The 20943-nt window shown below is 46.2% G+C and overlaps 1 protein-coding gene and 1 pseudogene across 1 annotated transcript; one reads left to right on the forward strand and one right to left on the reverse strand.

Moving 5' to 3' along the window:
* Nucleotides 1-3549, reverse strand: part of LOC136316080 (microtubule-actin cross-linking factor 1, isoforms 6/7-like) — a 63833-nt pseudogene extending 60284 nt beyond the window's left edge.
* A 1047-nt stretch (nucleotides 3550-4596) lies between these two features.
* On the forward strand, nucleotides 4597-20588 carry LOC136316081 (microtubule-actin cross-linking factor 1, isoforms 1/2/3/4/5-like). The gene is given in 11 exon segments (XM_066247815.1): nucleotides 4597-4641; nucleotides 7021-7254; nucleotides 8802-8991; nucleotides 12134-12651; nucleotides 13434-13610; nucleotides 13872-13995; nucleotides 15222-15427; nucleotides 15811-16125; nucleotides 17575-17741; nucleotides 20110-20231; nucleotides 20332-20588. Coding segments are annotated over 11 exon segments (2355 nt in total).
* Nucleotides 20589-20943: the final 355 nt, after the last annotated feature.

Below are 20943 nucleotides of genomic sequence, written 5' to 3' on the forward strand. Positions count from 1 at the left end.
CCTTCTAAATAATTTTGGGGGGGTTTCCTTTCAGGTTTATGTTGTCCACCTATGTAAGACATTTGACCCAGGAACCACGAATCTTGTATGACAGAAGCACCCTGCGGCACGTGGCGGCCCCTCGGTGACAGGACCAGCCCTTGGTGACAGGACCAGGTTTACACATCTTCTTTCTGGTGGCCCCGGACTTGACATTGCAGCTGCTGGCTCACCTGAAGGGATGTAGGTACTGACTTTCTGTTTTTCCTTGAGATGAACTTAATGCCCTCATGGCTTGAGCATTCTTGTTCTGGGAGATTAGCCATCTTGGGGACTCAGGGATACACCTAGGGGACAGTGCAAGTGTCATGACTGTCATCAGTGGAGGAAAAATGGTACTGACCCCTTTCCCCAGTGGCCATAACCAGCTGTCTGTGCGGCACAGAGTAGGGCTACTACACAGGAAATAGTATCATTTAGGGGCTGCCCGGCAAAAAACACCACCAACTCAGTGAAAGGGAGACCTACTTAATCGTGAGAGTATTTGCAAATTGCACATCTCATCATAGGTTAATATCCAAAACATATAAGGAACTCCTACAACTCAATAGCAAAAACACCGGCATCTGATTTAAAACTGGACAGAGAATTTGAATAGGTATCTTTCTCCCCAAAGAAGACATCTCCGTGGCCAACAGGTGCACGAAAAGGTGCTCAACATTGCCGTTCAGTGGGGACGTGCAAACTAATGACGACGAGGGACACCTGTTAGAACAGCTACTCACCAAAAGACAGGAAATAACAAATGCTGGTGAGGATGTGGAAAAAAGACAACCCTTGTGCACTGTTGGTAGAAATAAAAAGTGGTACAGCTACTAACAAAAACAGTGTAAAGTATCCTCAAAATTTTTCTATGAAGAGCTACCAAATGACTAGCAATTCTACTTCTGGGAATATATCTGAAGAAAACAAAAACACTAATTCTGAAAGATATGCAAATTCTCTTATTCATTGTAGCATTATTTCCAACAGCCAAGATAGGGAAACAACCCAAGTGTCCATCAGTGAATAAATGGACAAAGAAAATGTTGTGTGTGTGTGTGTGTGTGTATATATATATACAGTATTGCATTATATATATATATATATATATATATATATATATATATATATATATATATATATATATATAATGGCATATTATTCAGCCATAAAAAGAGAATTAAATCTTGCCATTTCTGACAACATGGAGGGACCTGAGGGACATTACACTGAGTGAAATAAATCAGACACAGAAAGACAGGTGCATTATGATTTCATGTAGATGTGGGATCTAAGGGGAAGAACAAGCTCACTGATACAAGGAACTGATTGGTGATTCCCAGAGGGAGGGGATGGGGGTGCGTGAAATGGGTGAAAGGGGTCAAAACTGACAAACTACAGTTATAAAATAAGTCATGTGCAGCATGGTGACTATAGTTCACAATACTGTATTGCATATTGAAAAGTTGCTAACGGAGTAGGTCTTTAAATTCCTCATCACAAGAAAAAAATTCTGTGAAATCGTGCAGGGGGATGTAGAATACTTTTCTCCTTCTAATGCCGACTTCTACTCAGCCCTGTGCAGGAAGCCATGGGTCCCCTCTCCAGAGAGTCCCCACGGACACCCTGGGGAGCAAACCGCACAGAGGGTGCAGGTGAATACCCAGGTCTGAGCCACAGGTCAGCTCAGGGCGGGCTCCAGGCCTTTTAGTTGTGAGAACTGGTGGGAGGTGGGACGTGGGAGTATGTGGACCATCTCACTGAAAGCGGACATGTTATCTGTGTATTATTCTGAGAGCTGACTTCTTAATGGAATGAGCTGAGAGTCTGAGATTGGAAGGAAGGAGAGCTGACATGCCAGACTGCACAGAATGTACCTGCCTAGAGGACATGGGCACCCCTACACATCAGGACTAGAGCCACTTGGGTCTGTGTCTGCAGAGGATTTTGAGTGGCTGGGCCAGGGGAGGAGGGCCATCTGGACTGCTCTGGGTCCTTCCTTAGGGACAGAAGGGTGGCTCTGCGAGGCTGGGCTTGGGTCAGAAGTTTTTGTAGGTGCGCGATGGAGAGAGGAACCAAGGATGATTCCTTGGCTAAGACCTGATGTCAGAGACAGAAGGCTTTTGTGCTCAGTTACAGTCAACCCACAGCTCTCAACACGATCCTGTCCATTGTGACATTACAGGGAAGTTTTCTAGGTCACACGGGGCTCATGTTCAGCTCTGGCCACTCACAGTTCAGGAAGCAGAGTCAGTTTGGCCAACTGCTGCCTGAGCTGGAGGACCAAGAAAGTGGAGGATGTGGAGACTGGGTCCGAGAGTCAAAATCTGGAAATGGAAAGCCCAGAGGTGGTTTGACTAGACATGCTCTGAGGGCATATCCAGTCAAAGGACTGACTGGTGGAAGAGCAAGAAAAATTATTTTTTGAAACTCTAAGTGCAAAGTTAGGAGTACTGGGTAAACTCGACAGGGGTGTGAATTCTGGCTCAGTGAGCAGTCTTCTGGACCCGAGCTTTGGGTTCTGCTGTAAAAGGGCTCACTCGATGTGGACTCAGCGTTAGCCATCATGGGCTGTGAGGTCATTTGTTCGGGGCACTGCTATGGGGCCCTGGACCAGAAGAAGGACAAGAGGGCCCCTAACATTACCTGATCTCAAAGAGCTGACGGTCTTCAGGGACATACAGTCAGGTCACACAATGTCAAGTCAATAGTTGACCCCAACAAGCAGTGAGATGTGAGAATTACAGAGATGCATGTGTAATGCCACCTTGCTGGCTTCAGCGGAGGTGAGGCTTGCACGGGGTTCTTCCTCCTGTGACTTCCACACCCCTTCTGCTCCTGCAACTCCTTTTTTCTCCCCACTTGGGCCAGCTCATTCTTCAGTCCCGGTTTCTCCTCCTCAGCTTGGTTTCCAAAAATTCTGCCCCCTTGACATCCTCCCCTGGCCCTCTCATCCTCTCTAAATGATCTCATCTACCATCATAGCGACAATGATGTGAATTTTTCTTGAACTTCTGATCCTGAAGAGTAACTGCCCCTGATAGTCTGCATTCCTGTGGTTTCCTGTGGGTTTAAAGCCCCTTGTGACTCTGACCTCTCTCTCATCATTGAATTTTTCTGTGTATAGCCTTGTTGGGCACATTTCTCTCTCTGTGTAATACCCTTGGGTCAGAAACCCTGAATTTCTTAAGAGCTATATAAGAATCTGGACGGTGTGATGTTTACCTCATTGCTGACATCACTGTTTTCTGTCCAAAGTGCATGTTTGGGACGTTCTGGCTTTTTCCCTAAGAAAAGTGGCCCTCACCTCAGTCATGATGGAGGAGCCAGGCATGTTGTACACCCAGCCATGCTGACAGGGGCCCAGCGGCAGGTGACTCCTGTTGGTGGCCAGGACGGCCAGTGGGTCCACATAGCCCAGGGCGCTCTGGTTCCAGTCCACCTCATAGCTGCGGCAGTGGCAGGGGAAGGTGTGAAGTTCGGCTCCTCGGCCGGGCTCCAGCCACAGCGCCGGCTCAGCTCGGCCATGCCGGGGCTCCGTCAGCGGTGGTCGGGGGTGAAGCCCAGGAAGATGATGCCCACGTAGATGGGGGCGAAGGCACCAGAGAGCAGAGCGAGGAGGAAAAACGTTTGCTTCTGGAAGAAGTTGAACTCCCCTACATGCTCTAGGATGTCATCCACACTGGGCATTCTTGCTGCAGGCAGAAGTCCTGATGCGTTTCCCTCCATGGCCGCACTGTCCCTGAGAGAGGCTGCGGCCAGCTCAGCACAACTCTTGACCAAAAGTCAAAGTGTGAGTGTGAGTTTGCTTTAGAAAGAGGGCAGCTTTTGGTCCAGACCTTCCTGAGATGAGGCCGGCCCCCATCTGTGCCCTTCTCCAGAGGGAGCTTGTCCTGCTGCTCTCCTGATATTCCTGAGCAAGTAACGAGGCCAGATGTTGTGTTGAGTAACGTTGCTCCTGATGAGCTTGCACAGCCTCATACCAGCGGCACAAACAATCCTTCCTCTGTGTCTCAGTGGGAGAAACCTGAGCACTTGCATATCATGGACCTGTTAATCTTTTCCTCATGTACCAAGTGTCCAGGAAATTAACATATTTGTAGCTCACCCACACAGTCCGCCTTTTCTCCAAGGCTCTGCAGTGAATGCACAAGCACTTGGCCATGCCCGCCAGCGGCTTGTGACGCAGGGACTGGACCAGAGCCCTCGCCGGTATTTGAGGAGCTGTGCAGACCCTTCCACCGGTCTGCACTGCAGACAACAGCATGTGCCCCGGACGTGTGGCGCGGCTGTTTATTTGGGGTTTTCTCTGCATGTTATAATTCCACTTTTTAAAAAAATGCCAGTTCTCGCCTTTCAACTCTGAAGTGTCCTTCCCTTGACCCATTTGTAAAGAAAAATATTTGCCACGCTTGTAGATCAAGGGTGAGACAGGAGCGTTCTCGTCCTGCTGTCTTGTGTTCCCAGATATTTCTGCCTGTGGTCAGGGTGCCCCATCAGCATGGTGTTGGGCGCACCCAGATGCCAGGGAAACAGGCGACCCATCTTCCTGGTGGGCTAAAAAATACTGGCTGCATGGGGGAGCTGCCCCGTGAAGGTGGCCTGTTGGTACCTCCACATGTGAGAACACCAGACATCGAATCCAATTTTCTTTCCTCCTGTTCTCATCTCCCACCAACTTTGTCATCCTGAGCTATAACCTTGTTTTATATTTCAGGGAATTATCTTGTTTTCGTAGAATGAAAGTTATTAATTGTCTCTTGGCCCCTTTGCATTTTAATTAGACCCTGCAGAAACAACAAAATACTTGTCACCAGAAAATGGAGGATCTTTGCAGCTGGGTAGGACAGGCGGAAAGAGCATTGGTGGGCCACCAAGGCAGAGCCACCCAGCAGGATCTTTCTGCTTTGCAGAAGAACGAAAGTGACTTGAAGGTCAGTGTGGGTTAATTCATTTCTTAAATTCCTTCAACAAATATTTATAAAAGGTTGCTAGATATCATGCATAGTGCTTAGTGCTACCAACATACTGGTAAATATCCCTGCTCACATGAAGCTTACTATCTAGTAGAAGGGTCAGGTGTGTGTGTGTGTGTGTGTGTGTGTGTGTGTGTGTGTGTATAGAATCATGATAATGTATAAGTAATTATTAATTATGTCAGGAAGGAAAAGTTACAAGAATGTATAATAGAGAGACCCAATCTAGTCTGGGATATCAGAACAGTTTACCTTGAAGAAGTGTCGCTTAAACTGAGAAATGAAGGATACACAGGGTTGAAGGCATGAAAGGGTGAGAGGACGAAGAGAATATGCAGCGTGTGTATCTGTCTTGGTGAGAATGGGATTGAGCCCCTCACTGTCCAGAACTGAAAGACAGCTAGTTCAGTTGGATTGAAAAGAACACAAGAAAGATTAGTGACTAATGAGGCTGGAAACTACTCGGAGGTGCCCACATCATGCTGGTTCTTACAGGCTGCAGTAAGCATAAGGAGAGGATGGAAGACCAACCAGGCCTTGACTCAGCTAGAATCCTGTTGTCAACTCTCATTACACAGTCAAAATATATTCAACACGTTTATGGGGTTCTTCATTTTTGTCTTCACTAAATATTTGGTCAGAAATTTAAATTTTGCTTTAGGCCCTGGTTGGTTGGCTCAGCTATAGAGCGTCGGCCTGGCGTGCGGGGGACCCGAGTTCGATTCCCGGCCAGGGCACATAGGAGAAGCGCCCATTTGCTTCTCCACCCCCCACCCCCTCCTTCCTCTCTGTCTCTTCCCCTCCCGTAGCCAAGGCTCCATTGGAGCAAAGATGGCCCGGGCGCTGGGGATGGCTCCTTGGCCTCTGCCCCAGGCACTAGAGTGGCTCTGGTTGCAACACAGCGACGCCCCGGAGGGGCAGAGCATCGCCCCTGGTGGGCGTGCCGGGTGGATCCCGGTCGGGCGCATGCGTGAGTCTGACTGTCTCTCCCCGTTTCCAGCTTCAGAAAAATACAAAATAAATAAATAAATAAATAAATAAAATAAATTTTGCTTTAAAATTGAATATTAGAGCCTGACCAGGCGGTGGCGCAGTGAATAGAGCATTTGGCTGGGATGCGGAACGACCCAGGTTCGAGACCCTGAGGTCACCGGCTTGAGTGTGGGCTCATCTGGTTTGAGCAAAAGCTCACCAGCTTGGACCCAACGTTGCTGGCTCGAGCAAGGGGTTACTCAGTCTGCTGAGGGCCTGAGGTCAAGGCACATATGAGAGAGCAATCAATGAACAACTAAGGTGTCTCAATGTGCAATGAAAAACTAATGATTGATGCTTCTCATCTCTCTGTTCCTGTCTGTCTGTTCCTATCTCTCTCTCTCTTTCTGACTCTCTCTGTCTCTGTTTAAAAAAATTTTTTGAATATTAGAAAATTTCTTAATTAAAAATTATTTTAAAGCCTAACCAGTCAGTGGCTCAGTGGATAGAGCGCCAGACTGGGAAGCAGAGGGCCCAGGTTCAAAACCCCGAGGTCACCGGCTTGCACGTGGGCTCACCAGCTTGAGCACAGCATCGCTATCTTGAGCGTAGGATCATATAGACATGACCCCATGGTCACTGGCTTGAGCCCAAAGGTCATTAGCTTGAAGCCCAAGATCTCTGGCTTGAGCCCAAGGTCACTGGCTTGAGCAAGGGGTTGTTCTCTCTGCTGTAGCCCCCGGGTCAAGGCACATATTAGAAAGGAATCAGTGAACAGCTAAGGTGCCACAACAAGGGATTGATGCTTTTCATCTTTCTTCCTTCTTGCTTATCTGTTCCTATTTGTCCCTCTCTGTCTCTCTTTCTCTGCCTCTGGCACAAAAAAAAAAAAATTTTTTTATTATTTGCATTGGTTTAGGCCTAAACCTTAAGCAATTATAGTCAGGGACATACATCTGTTGCAGATAGGTCATCCCACCTCGTAGTGTTGTTAGAGGTCTTAGGTGTACTGAAGTCAAAGGCTCTGCCATCCCTGTTTTCATGTGTTAAGGATTTACAGGACGACATTCAGAATCATGCCACCTCATTTGCCAGTGTTATTAGAGACATTGAAGGGCTCCTGGAAGAGAACCAGACCAAGATGAGCCCCCACGAGTTGACAACTCTTCAGGAAAAACTTCGTCAGGCTAAGGAGCAATATGAGGCTCTCCAGGAAGGGACACGGGTGGCCCAGAAAGAGCTGGAGGAAGTGGTGACCTCAGCCTTACAGCAAGAGACTGAGAAGGTAACCAGACTGCAGTGACACTTGCTATTTCTCCAAAAATGTTTTGGTACCTACACAAATGAAAGGTAATGAGGGGAAACCGCCTTATAGAGAGCATACACTCATGAACAAGGGCTGTTTCAGGAACAGATCTGTGAACCAACATTTTATTTTTTACAAGAAACATCCTGAAGAATTTTAAGTCAGGAATAGTTGGTAGGAAATTCATATTACCCCCCCAAAAAAAATCTGGCTGCTGAGTGCTCAGTACTCTAGTTGGAAAATGTCAGAAAGAATTTAGTGAGAAAGAGGTACTCTGAGGAGGAAAATGCAAATGTCATATTTCTTCCAGGAATCTAGACTCGTGATTCGAGAGTGCTGGGGGATGGGGAGTATTCGTGGGCTGCAAGCCACCCCCCACCTGCCACTGTGGTTTCAGTGGGAATCAGCACTGGGATACCCTGTGAGAAGGGAGGTCTCAGGTGGTCTTGTGTGCCCACTCGGCACTGGCAGATTGAATTGGAATCCTTTGTCTGGCCACGGACTCTGATGCTAACAGGGAAGTAGAGAAAAGAGAAATAAGTTACTTGAAGATGAATTCTGAACTATATGAATGTATCCCATGTCATATCTTTTCAATCAATTAAAATACTTGGAGAGTCAGAAAATAGTTTCAGAACTTAATGCTCTGTTTGGCAGAGAAAGGGATAGCAGGAGACTATTTCCCTTAGGGAGGAGCAGCCAGGGAGTTGAGTGTGACTGTGTTCGCTCGTACCCTGGGAGGCAGTGTATCACTTGCATACCTAGAAAGGATGCTGTGAGACCTTGCTGGGGTGCCAGGACTAAATCTCCTCCTAATAAAATGAAGCCTTTTAATAAAATCCTGGGATTTTCTCCCTCCCACTCTACCCTTTAAAACAGTAAGGTATAGAGAAAATCTAGAGATAATTTTAAATAATTCTTTTTTTCAATAGATTTAGATGCTTGTTCTTTTTTGTGGGTCAGTGACTGATTTCACCCTGTCTTGGAGCTTCTCTTTTTCTTTTTCTTCTTTTTTTTCTTTCTTTTTTTTTTTTTTCATTTTTTTCATTTTTCTGAAGCTGGAAACGGGGAGAGACAGTCAGACTCCCGCATGCGCCCGACCGGGATCCACCCGGCACGCCTACCAGGGGTGACGCTCTGCCCACCAGGGGGCGATGCTCTGCCCATCCTGGGCGTCGCCATATTGCTACCAGAGCCACTCTAGCGCCTGAGGCAGAGGCCACAGAGCCATCCCCAGCGCCCGGGCCATCTCTGCTCCAATGGAGCCTTGGCTGCGGGAGGGGAAGAGAGAGACAGAGAGGAAAGCCCGGTGGAGGGGTGGAGAAGCAAATGGGCGCTTCTCCTGTGTGCCCTGGCTGGGAATCGAACCCGGGTCCTCCTCATGCTAGGCCGACGCTCTACCGCTGAGCCAACCGGCCAGGGCCCTCTTTTTCTTTAGCATAAAAATTTCCCTCTTGACTTAACCTGTACCCTGTAATTGCTGAGTATCTATGGCCTTCCCACTGGGCTCCCTCTGTGGCTTTCAGAGCAAGGCAGTAAAGGAACTGGCTGAAAACAGAAGTCAGATCGATGCTCTCTTGGATTGGATGGCCTCAGTGGGCTCCCCTGCTGGACAGATGGAGCGGCTGTCAGGAGCTAGCCTGGAGAAAGGAGACTTGGATACCACTGATGGTCACATGGGAGTGAACCACACCGCAGAGAAACTGGACAAGCGATGTGAGAAGATGAAGGTGAGGGTGTTAGCTTGTCCTCACTGTGCTGGGGACTCTCTTCTGCCCTGGACAACTTACCATAACCTTGCTCATAGATCCAGTGAGCTGTTCAGTTTATCTTCTTTGATGTCTCAGCAGCTTTGTCACTGTTGGGCACTCACCTTGCAATACTCTGCCCCTTACTTTGCACAGCACTGCTCTGCCCTTCATAATCTTTCCCCTAGGTCCCCTTTCTAGTGCTGTTGTGCTTTCCGCTAGTGTGCTAGGCCTCCTCTCATCTTTCAGAATATACTTTTCTAGTCTTGTCCATTTATGACATTTCAGTTATCATTTATACTAAATAATTACATGTGTATATTTGTCTCCAGCCCAAATGCCTGTGCTGAGCTTCAAGCCAGTGTATAAACCTCTATCGGTGACATGGAATCACAGGCGCCTCAAACTGACAAGTGGAACTCCTGTTTCCTATAATGCCCCTCCCTGATCAAACACATTCCCCTTCCTGTATGCCCATCACTGCCTGCATTAGACCTCATCTTAGACTCCTTTCCCTGCCTCACTGCCCCATATCGCATCAGTCATCAAACCCCATGTTGCTTTTCTCTCTTTCACAGCAGCCACACTGCTTTGTCTCCAGTGAGATGTTATTGTAGTTCCGACTGCTATCAAGTCATCTTCTACTGGTCTCCTTTCCTGTTGGCTTTTCTCCTCCACTCCATCCCCCACACTGAAGGGATCTTTCTAACATGCTATACCCTTTTAATGGTTCCCTATTGCACTCATGAAACCATTTCTTACTATGTATCTCTACTCATTTATTCATTCATTTAGCAAATATTAACCACCTGCTATATGACAGGCATTAGAGATTAACCAGTGAACCATCCAGATAAAGTGTCTCCTGGGACATTAACTGACATGTGCAGGCACATTGTGTTACATGATTGAGGGATGCTTATATATTCAGGGCACTTAAAAACACATAGATCACATGTTTTAGTAGTGATATCTTTCTAGCAAAGCAAATCTGGTTTAGCTGGAGCACTTTTATTGAACAGCTTGTGTGGTCCATTGCCTTATTGTGTACTAATAGGATTTGTGCCTCTGGCATGCTTCTGTGCTTGGAAGATTCATTGTGTTGTGTCCCCCCTAAGCCCTGGCACTCTTGTAACAGCACAGAGCAGAGATGGTTCTGCTGTCATGGGAACCTTCCTGACACCTCCTGCTGGCAGCAGTCAGCTTGCCCAGGGCTATCTCCATTCTAGGAAGGAAACTGCCGTACTGATGGGTGGATGGTTTAGAGCAGGGGTCCCCAAACTTTTTACACAGGGGGCCAGTTCACTGTCCCTCAGACCGTTGGAGGGCCAGACTATAAAAAAACTATGAACAAATCCCTAAGCACACTGCACATATCTTATTTTAAAGTAAAAAAACAAAACAGGAACAAATACAATATTTAAAATAAAGAACAGGTAAATTTAAATCAACAAACTGACCAGTATTTCAATGGGAACTATGGGCCTGCTTTTGGCTAATGAGATGGTCAGTGTCTGGTTCCATACTTGTCACTGCTAGCCGTAACAAGTGATATGACGTGCTTCCGGAGCCCTGACATGTGCGTCCCGCATCGCTGTGTTTTGTGGCGCCACCACATACAGCACACAGGATGCATCCTGTGCTCTCTCACTGACCACCAATGAAAGAGGTGCCCCTTCCGGAAGTGCAGCGGGGGCCGGATAAATGGCCTCAGGGGGCCGCATGTGGCCCGCGGGCCGTAGTTTGGGGACCCCTGGTTTAGAGGATGAGAAGGAGACATCTGGATGTTATACAGATAGGCTATATGGTGCTATACGCTCCCTGCTATCTATGAATAGGAGCAGGATATATGTATATATATTTGTCACCCCTTGCTTCCCTAAGAGGATGTTGGAATCTGAGGCTATCGGATTGCTCTTGGTACAGGCTAAAATTGGATAATATCCTGAAGAAAAGTAGGCAATAGTCCTTCTCTCAGTAGTTGCATAAACAGCATAGATATTTAGGCACACTGACTGAGCTCCCACTGACTTTTGTTAGACTCGAAAAGAACATTGTTAAAACAACCACTACTTGCCTGACCAAGCTGTGGCGCAGCGGATAGAGCGTCGGACTAGGATGCGGAGGACCCATGTTCGAGACCCCGAGGTCGCCAGCGTGAGCAGGGCTTATCTGGCTTGAGCAAAGCTCACCAGCTTGGACCCAAGGTCACTGGCTTGAGCAAGGGGTTACTCGGTCTGCTGTAGCCCCACAGTCAAGGCACATATGAGAAAGCAATCAGTGACCAACTAAAAGTGCCACAACGAAAAACTGATGATTGATGCTTCTCATCTCTCTTCATTCCTGTCTGTCTATCCCTCTCTCTGACTCCCTCTCTGTCTCTGTAAAGAAACAAACAAAAAAAACCCACAACCCTACTGTCCTCCTTTCACTTGTGTTCCGTTGGAATAGAAAGAAGGTCCACATAGAAACACATGGAGATAGCACATACAAATGACCTGTTCTGTCCAGAAACACTATTTACTCTAATATATAAATTTTTTACTTAACAAATTAATTTTCCTAGATCTTTCCTGTTAGGGACGTAGGTAATTGTCTTCACAGATAATTGACTGACAAGTCCCAGCTAAGAATTTGCAGTTTTTATATTGTCCCATGTGTGGCTCACCCAGCTTATTCTCTCCTTCCATTAATGTAGGTAAATATTAGTTGGCAATTTGTACCTTCTCTTTGACTTAGGTAGTTTAGTGAAGAGAGTCAGGTCAGGAGTTCATCCCTTAACTATCTGCATGACCTTTATCAGTAGTGTGTCTTTTTGGTATTCACTTAACCCTATCTTTAATATTGATATTATATTGTCTTCCCACATTGCATATTGTGCCACAAGTCAGATGAGATAATACATATAAAATATGTTTAAGAAGTATGTTTCTATATGTGTTAGTTCAGCTGGAATTGGCATATGGCATCATGCTTAGAGAGAAAGAGATTAGTGATTTCTGAGCATCTATAAGTGTGGTCTATGAATTTCTCTTTCACTTTTAGTTATAGTTATAATCAAATTATTCTGGTTTCTGTACTGATTATCCTTTGGGGGATTTTTTGCCAAGCCCGACACCAAGAATTGCTGTCTCAGCAGCCAAATTTTATCCTGGCCACCCAATCAGCTCAGGCCTTTCTGGACCAGCATGGCGACGATCTCACACCTGAGGAGCGACAGACGCTGCAGGAAAAGCTAGGAGAGCTAAAGGAACGCTACGCTACTTCCCTGGCCCAGTCTGAGGCAGAGCTGAAGCAGGTGCAGACGCCACGGGGTGAGATGCAGAGGTTTCTGCAGGACCATCAGGAGTTTGAAAACTTGCTGGAACGGTCTGAGAAGGAGCTGGAGAGCATGCACCAGGGAGGCAGCAGCCCTGAGGCCCTTCCCTCCCTCCTCAAGCGGCAGGGCAGCTTCTCAGAGGACGTCATTTCCCACAGAGGAGACTTGAGATTTGTGACTATCTCAGGACAGAAAGTGTTGGACACTGAAAACAGCTTTGAGGAAGGCAGAGAACCATCAGCAACTGGAACCTTAGTGAAGGACAAGCTGAAGGATGCAACAGAGAGATACACTGCTCTCCATTCAAAGGTATGGAATAGGTTCTGGCAGCCTCTGGGTCAATGATCGTGGCAGCCATCACACTACTGTGGGTGGTTTCTGAGGCTTAGAAACCTCACAACACAGTGAGTGAGCTCATCTGTATATAGACTACAGGCAGAATGTCTTTTTGAGCTGTGCAAAAATGTAAAATGTGGAGGCCTATGGGCTGATGCCTGATCCTAGCCATACTGGGTATGTCTCACTCTGGTGATGAAGGTGGAGGTGCTCACCTCTTGTATCTTGACCAGCAGACACAGCTCCCGAGAGACATAGCACAGGGGAAGCTTACACCACGTACGCAGTCTGTGTTCCTGGACAGAGCATCTAGGGGTAACCCTTATTTTCATTCCTATTGAAGACCTCTGTTTAGCTCCTCAGGTATAGAGTCTAGTAGTGAGTTCTTCTCACCTTTATTGTGCTTTGTACCAATACCTCTTAACCCTTGAAAAGGAATACTTTTGTACCTCTTAATGCCATTTCTGCCTGCAACCTGATGTATATTATTGAATACTTTGGTGGTTTGTCATCCAACTCACTAAATCTTCTCTTGTATGTAATAAAGTTGAGGTGAATAGTAGAATCAAGCAGCAAGGAACTCACTCATAAAAGGTTGTTGCTATCCCTCTATCCATGGAGGCCTCGGTACTACTTCTAACTGTAGTTACGGTGAGTTCCCTGTAACAAAGCCGGGCCTCTCTTTGGACTCTGCCTAGGCAGCTGCTGCCTTTTGCCGGGCCTTGCGTAAGCTTGCTTTCCCTCCTCTCTGGCAGTGTACATGATTGGGTACTCACCTGAACATGCTGCTAGGCCATTACCGGCAGTTCCAGAGCAGTGCTGACAGCCTGCAGGCCTGGATGCAGGCTTGCCAGGCCAATGTGGGGAAGCTCCTCTCAGACACTGTTGCCTCTGACCCTGAGGTCCTGCAGCAGCAGCTTGCAACAACAAAGGTAAGACAGGACACAGGCTGTGGTTTTGTATGGCTTACAGTATCCAAAAGTAAAACAAATACTGGTATTTAGGTTAAAAGCTGCTATTGGGTTGGGATGCTTGGGAGAAGATCCCATTCCTAAACAATTTATTCTAGTATCTACGGCTGTGGATAAGCTGAGAATTACTTTGTAAAGCATCTTAGTAGTCCTGGATTCCTAGAACCAGCTTTGATTACTCACTCACATGTTTTTCTTTTGTCCTTTTTCATGGACAAGCAGCAGTTGCAGGAGGAATTGGCTGAACACCAAGTACCTGTAGAAAAGCTCCAAAAAGCAGCTTGTGACCTCATGGAAATTGAAGGGGAGCCAACCCCAGACCACAAGCGTGTTCAAGAAACTACAGGTGTGAAGTGGCAACAGGAATAATGCAGTCTTAAATCCTAGTATGTACCTCTGTCCTGTAATAGATCCCATTGTGTTCTGTAAGTATCTGATCCTAGCTGGGTGCTGAGGATATAAACATGAATAGGTTACCCTCTCATGAACTTGATTCTTCTGTCATTGAAGGGCCTTTGCAGTCTGGCTTCAACCTCTTTTCCCTAGGCATTCTGCCTTCTATCCGCACCCTACATTTTCCTTTCCCACGTAAATTTCGCATTTCTTTCTTTCTTTCTTTCTTTCTTTTTTTTTTTTTTTTTTTTTTTTGTATTTTTCTGAAGCTGGAAACGGGGAGAGACAGTCAGACAGACTCCCGCATGCGCCCAACCGGGATCCACCCGGCACGCCCACCAGGGGGCGATGCTCTGCCCCTCCGGGGCGTCGCTCTGTTGTGACCAGAGCTACTCTAGCGCCTGGGGCAGAGGCCGAGAAGCCATCCCCAGTGCCCAGGCCATCCTTGCTCCAATGGAGCCTCGCTGAGGGAGGGGAAGAGAGAGAGAGGAAGGAGAGGGGGAGGGGCGGAGAAGCAGATGGGCGCTTCTCCTGTGTGCCCTGGCTGGGAATCGAACCTGGGACTTCTGCATGCCAGGCCAACACTCTACCACTGAGCCAACCGGCCAGGGCCAGATTTCACATTTCTTAATTGCTTTACCCCTGAAGTTTTTTCTGTTGCTTAGCTGATAACATTAATTGAGTGTTTACCATACATAATGAAATCTTGCTTGTGCTTCAAGATGTGGCCAAGAGGTTGCTTGCTTTGTAAACTCCTGACTTCTGCTGGAAAAGAGGTCTCCTGACCTCCCAAAAGCAATGAGAGAGAAATAATTGTTCTTCTTTCAGGCTTCTCTAGTACTCTTAATCCCAGTGTGAGGCACTCGTGCTTTTGTCTTCACGGTTAGTTGTGATGTGCCTTCCTCTGTCTATGCTGTCTTTTATGTTTATAAAAAGCAGGATTTGACTGTGATTGTCTTTAGTCCTCAGCTTCTAGCACAATTTCTGGCACTTAGTAGGTGCCAAATACATAATGCTATGGAATTTGGCTCAACTACTAATGCCCTTTAAGCTTATTCCTTCTATTTGTCTTGATGTCTATTACTATGATAATTAACATGCCATTTAAATACATTCTTTTTTAAAAGCATAACACAAAAATAGTCTCCACTCTCTCTTTTCATGGCCTTGACTTTCCAGATTCCATACTTGGCCATTTCCAAAGCCTGTCCTGTGGCCTGGCCGAATGCTCTGCTCTGCTGCAGAAGGCGATTGCCCAGTCTCAGAGTGTGCGGGAGAGCTCGGACAGCTTGCTGCAGTCCATCCGGGAGGTGGACAAAAACCTGGAAGAGAAGTTGGCATCCCTCTCATTGGGAGTCATCCAAGAAGCCCTTGCCACTAACATGGTGAGACCTCTACCACCAGAGTTTCATATAGGTTATATTTGCCATGTTCCATAATTGTATCACTTTGCAAAAGTAACAGGGAAGAATTCATTTTTATGAATCTTCTGATGATGAGACTTAGAGTGACTAGTCCATCTGAAGATATTCCTACCTAATTTCCAAACCATTGTTAAACTTGAAGAACAGTGGTGACAGCATAGTCATTTGGTGGAAAGGTTCTAGTACTAGGGGGAGTGAGACATAGGGAACTCTGAAGGCTTCGTTGCAACTCTAAACCTCCTTGAGGGGGTGAGCATGTAGTTATTACAAGTTTATTAGTCTGTGGCTCGGGTCTCCTAGAATAAGTGAGCCAGGAGCTTGGCAGCCATGTTTTTTGATGACAGAAATTGAAGCAGGACATTGCTCGGCAGAAGAGCAGCTTGGAGGCCACCCGTGCGATGGTGACCCAGTTCATGGAGACCACAGACAGCGCCACGGCCGCAGTACTGCAGGGCAAGCTGGTGGAGGTGAGCCAGTGCTTTGAACAGCTCTGTCTACAGCAGCAAGAGGAGAGCTCTTTAAAGAAGCTCCTGCCCCAAGCAGAGATGTTTGAACATCTCTCTGACAAGCTGCAGCAATTCATGGAAAACAAAAGTCGTATGCTGGCCTCTGGAAATCAGCCAGATCAAGATATCGTACATTTCTTCCAGCAGATCCAGGTGAGGACGTACCTGCCAAATGACAAGACAAAGGGAAAACAAGGGTGAGGAGGGGACCAACATTTATTGAGCGCATACGTTGTCAGTCAGTGTACTGGAAACTTTACCTTAAAGTTATCTTAGAATTATCACAACCATCCTGCAAACTAGATATCGTTTGTCCATTTTTTAAAAACATAGCCTAATTTTTCACTCATAATACATGTTCAGTATCAGAAGGATACTTAGCTCATCATAGTCACTCAGGGATGCAAGTTGATGAAAACTTCATCCTGACATAAGTTTTCATGATTATTGCTTCACTAGGAAGAAAGAATATCATATACATTTTGTTAATTGAAGCAAGCTTTACTTGCCCGCAGCTGACTGACTGATATGTAATCCTGCCAAGTAACTAGAAGGCATGGAAGTAGGAATATTTGGTGAAGAGTATTATCTACCAAACATAGATACATATATCCAGCAGTGGAATTGCTGGGTCATAATATATAGCCAGCCAACCTGTGCTCTGGAATGGCTGCCCATTCTGTTTCATTAGCCTTTCTATTCATTTACTATAGTACACTATTATTAATTACCAGAACTTTAAGGTATGTTTTAATATCTATATGCTCTCATTCTTATTTTTTTCCTTCAGGATTTTTCATAGCTATAAAAATATGAACTTTATGAATCAACTTTATTCTATAAAAAATTGATATTTTTATTTGGGTCATATTAAATTTACCTATACATACATACATACATGTATATGTAAATACACATTTTTATGGACACCTTTCTATTTATTCAGTCTGCTTTTGTATGTTGCAGACTGTTTTACTCATAAAGATTTTATGTTTCTTATTAGCTCATTCCTGAAATTGTACCTTTTGTGTGGCTATTGTATGAAGTCTTCACACTTGATTTTTATATGTTGGTTTTATGTTCTGATACCTTATTTATTGAATTACTTCATTGTTTGATTTGTATTTTTGATTCTCTTGGGTTTTGCAAGTACACTTTCATGTAATGTGAAAATGTAGTTTTATCTCTTTCAATTTTTCTGCCACAAATTGTTTTCTCTTGCCTAACATCTTCAATGCAATGTTAAATAATAGTGGAGAGAGTGTCTGCCTGGTTTTTGGAAGAAGAGGTAGACTGTAGAAGCTTAGAGAGGTGGAATGGCCTAAGATCACAAGCCAGTAAGAGGCAAAACTGCCATTGAATTTCAGGTCTTTTTGATTCCAAAACCTCCATTCTTTTCATTCTCTTATGCTGCCTAGCTTCTTTCATCTTTTAGTGTGTACTTATTTTTAAGGGTTAATATATTTCCTGTTAATATATTTTAGGTACTCAGAGACAGTGGAATGAATGCAGGCTTTGGATCTTAAGTCCAGCTCTGCTACTTTTTAGGCAGTTGACTAATATATTTCAGAGAAGTTAATATATTTCCTGTTTGTTTGACAGGAGCTCAATTTGGAAATGGAAGGCCAACAGGAGAACCTTGATACTCTCGAGCACCTGGTCTCGGAGCTGAGCTCCTGTGGCTTTGCACTGGACCTTTCTCAGCACCAGGACAGGATACAGAACCTCAGAAAGGACTTCACAGAGCTACAGAAGATAGTTAAAGAAAGGTGAGTTCTCATATATGTGGGTCAGTGTCAGGGAGCTAGTTTTTTTCTTGCTGTTGAGTGAAATGATTATCTCACCATTAATCACTAGAAAACATGATACTAAGAACTCTACTATGGAGTCATAGGAGATTTGGAGAGTGCCTCTTACAACCAAAGCTATTCAATCTACTTTATGTTTAGTGGTTTTTCTGTTACTAAATAGTGAGTTTGGTGTTTTGTTTTTTTTCAGTAATGGGGCTCAGTTACCTCTCTGTACCATAAACAGCTTAGGTCACCTGGACCAAACAGATCAAATTTGGGGCAGCAAATAGGATTATGGCAGGATTTGAAATAAAGAGAAAAGTTGGAGACTTCCCAGACATAGTTGAGGGTTATATTGGCAATAAGCCTGCTTGTTTTGACCACATTTAAGTTGCTGTTTTGGAGGAGTGTGTGGGTTCTCTCTCTTTTTTTAAGGCATACATGGGGATGTGACAAAGGTGGCCAGTTTCAGGTTATCAGCTCACTGCTGTAAAACCATGATTTTTTCATTAGCCTCATGTTGATCTAAGAGCTTGTTAAGATTTCTTCTCTTGGTTTAGCCATATGTATCAGGGGTAGTCAACCTTTTTATACCTACCACCCACTTTTGTATTTCTGTTAGTAGTAAAATTTTCTAACTGCCCACCGGTTCCACAGTAATGGTGATTTATAAAGTAGGGAAGTCACTTTACTTTATAAAATTTATAAAGCAGAGTTACAGCAAGTGAAAGCATATAATAATCATTACTTACCAAGTACTTTATGTCGGACTTTTGCTAAGTTTGGCAGACTAAATCTTTATAAAACAACTTACTATAGTTAAATCTATCTTTTTATTTATATAATACTTTGGTTGCTCTGCTACCACCCACCATGAAAGCTGGAACGCCCACTAGTGGGTAGTAGTGACCAGGTTGATTACCTCCGATATATATAATATTGATTTAGCAGATGATGGTCTTAATGACTAGAGGAAAGTAGTTGCTCAAACCAATGCAGGTAGGTAATTTAGGGGAGGGGAGAAGATGGGGACAAATGCCAAGAAGGCTTTATTTTTCTTCCCCTATGCTAAGGCCTTTTAGCTCTGGCTTGAAGTCTGATAGATGTGGCTGGCCATTTCCAAAACTTGAGTTCCAAATTGATTTCTCTTTTCTTGATTTTTTTATTTGTGAGTATACTTACTCTAACTTCACAGAGCCTCTGTTTTAACATCTTCCTTGCTAAAGGAATTAGCATTTGAATTAGGCCTTGAAAGAGTCAACTGCCTAAAAAGTAGCAGAGCTGGACTTAAGATCCAAAGCCAGCATCCTTTCTGTTGTATCTGAATATCTAAATTGCAGGCTCCCTTTAGTTTTTCTCACTTTCACTCTAGCTTGAGTAAGACTGAAGACTCCTTTCCCCAGAAATGTCCAAACAAGGGCAACAGATTCCTCACTCTGATGCTCTCCTACATTACACGTGGTTGTTCAGCCAAAGCTGCTGTGGCAAAGATGATGGGACGGACCTGCTCTGTTAGGAAACTGATGCCATTGTCTCAGAATGAACTTAGTTTGCGTTTGCGTTGACTTCTTTACACAGCTTAGTCTGGCAAGTAACAAAACCTCTTCATTAACTGAGGGGAAGATGCATCATCTTGCCAGGAGCAATTGGATGAATTCCGGAAGCTAGTTAGGACCTTCCAGAAATGGCTGAAGGAAACAGAAGGGAGTATTCCACCTACAGAGACTTTCATGAGTACTAAAGAGCCTGAAAAGCAGATTGAATGCCTGAAGGTAGGTGAACAAAAAGATCTCCAGGACTCGGGCTAGACAGCAGTTTAGAAATATATATGGATTCATGTCCAGCTGTGGGAAAGTGGTGTGAGATATCAAATTATCCCTTTGTATCAGAATAGAAATTCCCACCTATCCCTTCCCCCTACCTGAGCACTGAGCACCAAAAATCTCCTACTTAAAAACCAGGCCTGCCCTGCCTGACCTGGGTGGCACAGGATGGAACACAACGGGGTCTGAGGGGGAGCTGGGCCAGGGGTCGGGGGAGAAGAGGGCGGGACTCTCCCTTGTCAGGGGATTTGCGCTGCTTGGCGAGACTCGTGCAGTGCGGCACCCGTCCTTCGCCCTCCCGGGGGCGGGGCTTTCCCTCCGGCCTGAGGGCCGCGGGGGCGTGGCTTGCTGAGCCGAGCGGCTGGCGCCCGGGCTCTCTTCTCCCCGAACCGCGCAGAAGCCCCTCCCCCGGTGCCTCGGCCTCCAATCCCCTCCCTGTCCGCTCGGGTCTTTCTTTTTTCCTGCCCCGGCCGCTCCCTCTCCGCCCTCCTCCCCTGAGCTCTGCGTCTCTCCCGGGCTTCCAGGGGGGGCTTCCCGCCCGGCGCGGCTGCGGCGAGGCGGTGCGGGGAGGGCGAGAAGAGCTGCCCGCCAGCCCGGCCCTTCCAGCGAGCCGCGGGCGAACGGCGCCTTTTGTTCCCAGCCAGAAGTTTGCTTGCCGGACCGTGACCGCTGTGGGCCGGGAGATCGGCGGGGCCGGCGGCGGCAGCGGGGGAGGCGGCGAATAGAGGCGGCTGCTTGACGTGCAGCCCACGGCGCGGCGGCTGCGGCCCGGGTACTGGCGGCGGCGGGGGAGGCGGCAACCACAGCACGCGGGACTCAGCTGCCGGAGGGACAAACTAACTTCCGGAGCGCGGGACCCGAGGCGGACGCGGCCCGGAGCCACCTGCCAGCCAGCGGTGAGGCAACCCTGGCCCTCGGGGTGCGCAGCAAGGCGCGGGGGAGCGGGCCGCGCCGAGCGAGCCCTTCCGACAGACCCGCGGCGGCTGCTGAGTATAAAGTGTGAAAGCACAGATCCAAGAACAGAAGGTGAGAATGTTGGGACAGTGAACTCTTAACAGCCGCAGGGAGTGGCAGACAACACATTCGCTTACACTTTAAGAAGTTTGTTCAGTTTTAGTAGAATCCTCACATACTTTGTGTGATCCTGAAAGAGAAAGGTAGACATTTATTTTTACTATCTTTAATGCACTAGTTTACTGTGGCATGTATTGGACTGAACACTTTGACTTAAGTATTCTATTTCAATGTTTTAGCCACAGCTTTAGCTTAAGAGGTTTTTGGTGTTTTAGGGTCAGCAAAATTTTAAACAATGCATTTATATAATTTTATGTATAAAGAAAAGTCTATCTAAATATCGG

Source organism: Saccopteryx bilineata, chromosome 12 (assembly GCF_036850765.1).
Source record: "Saccopteryx bilineata isolate mSacBil1 chromosome 12, mSacBil1_pri_phased_curated, whole genome shotgun sequence".
Classification (NCBI taxonomy): Eukaryota; Metazoa; Chordata; class Mammalia; order Chiroptera; family Emballonuridae; genus Saccopteryx; species Saccopteryx bilineata.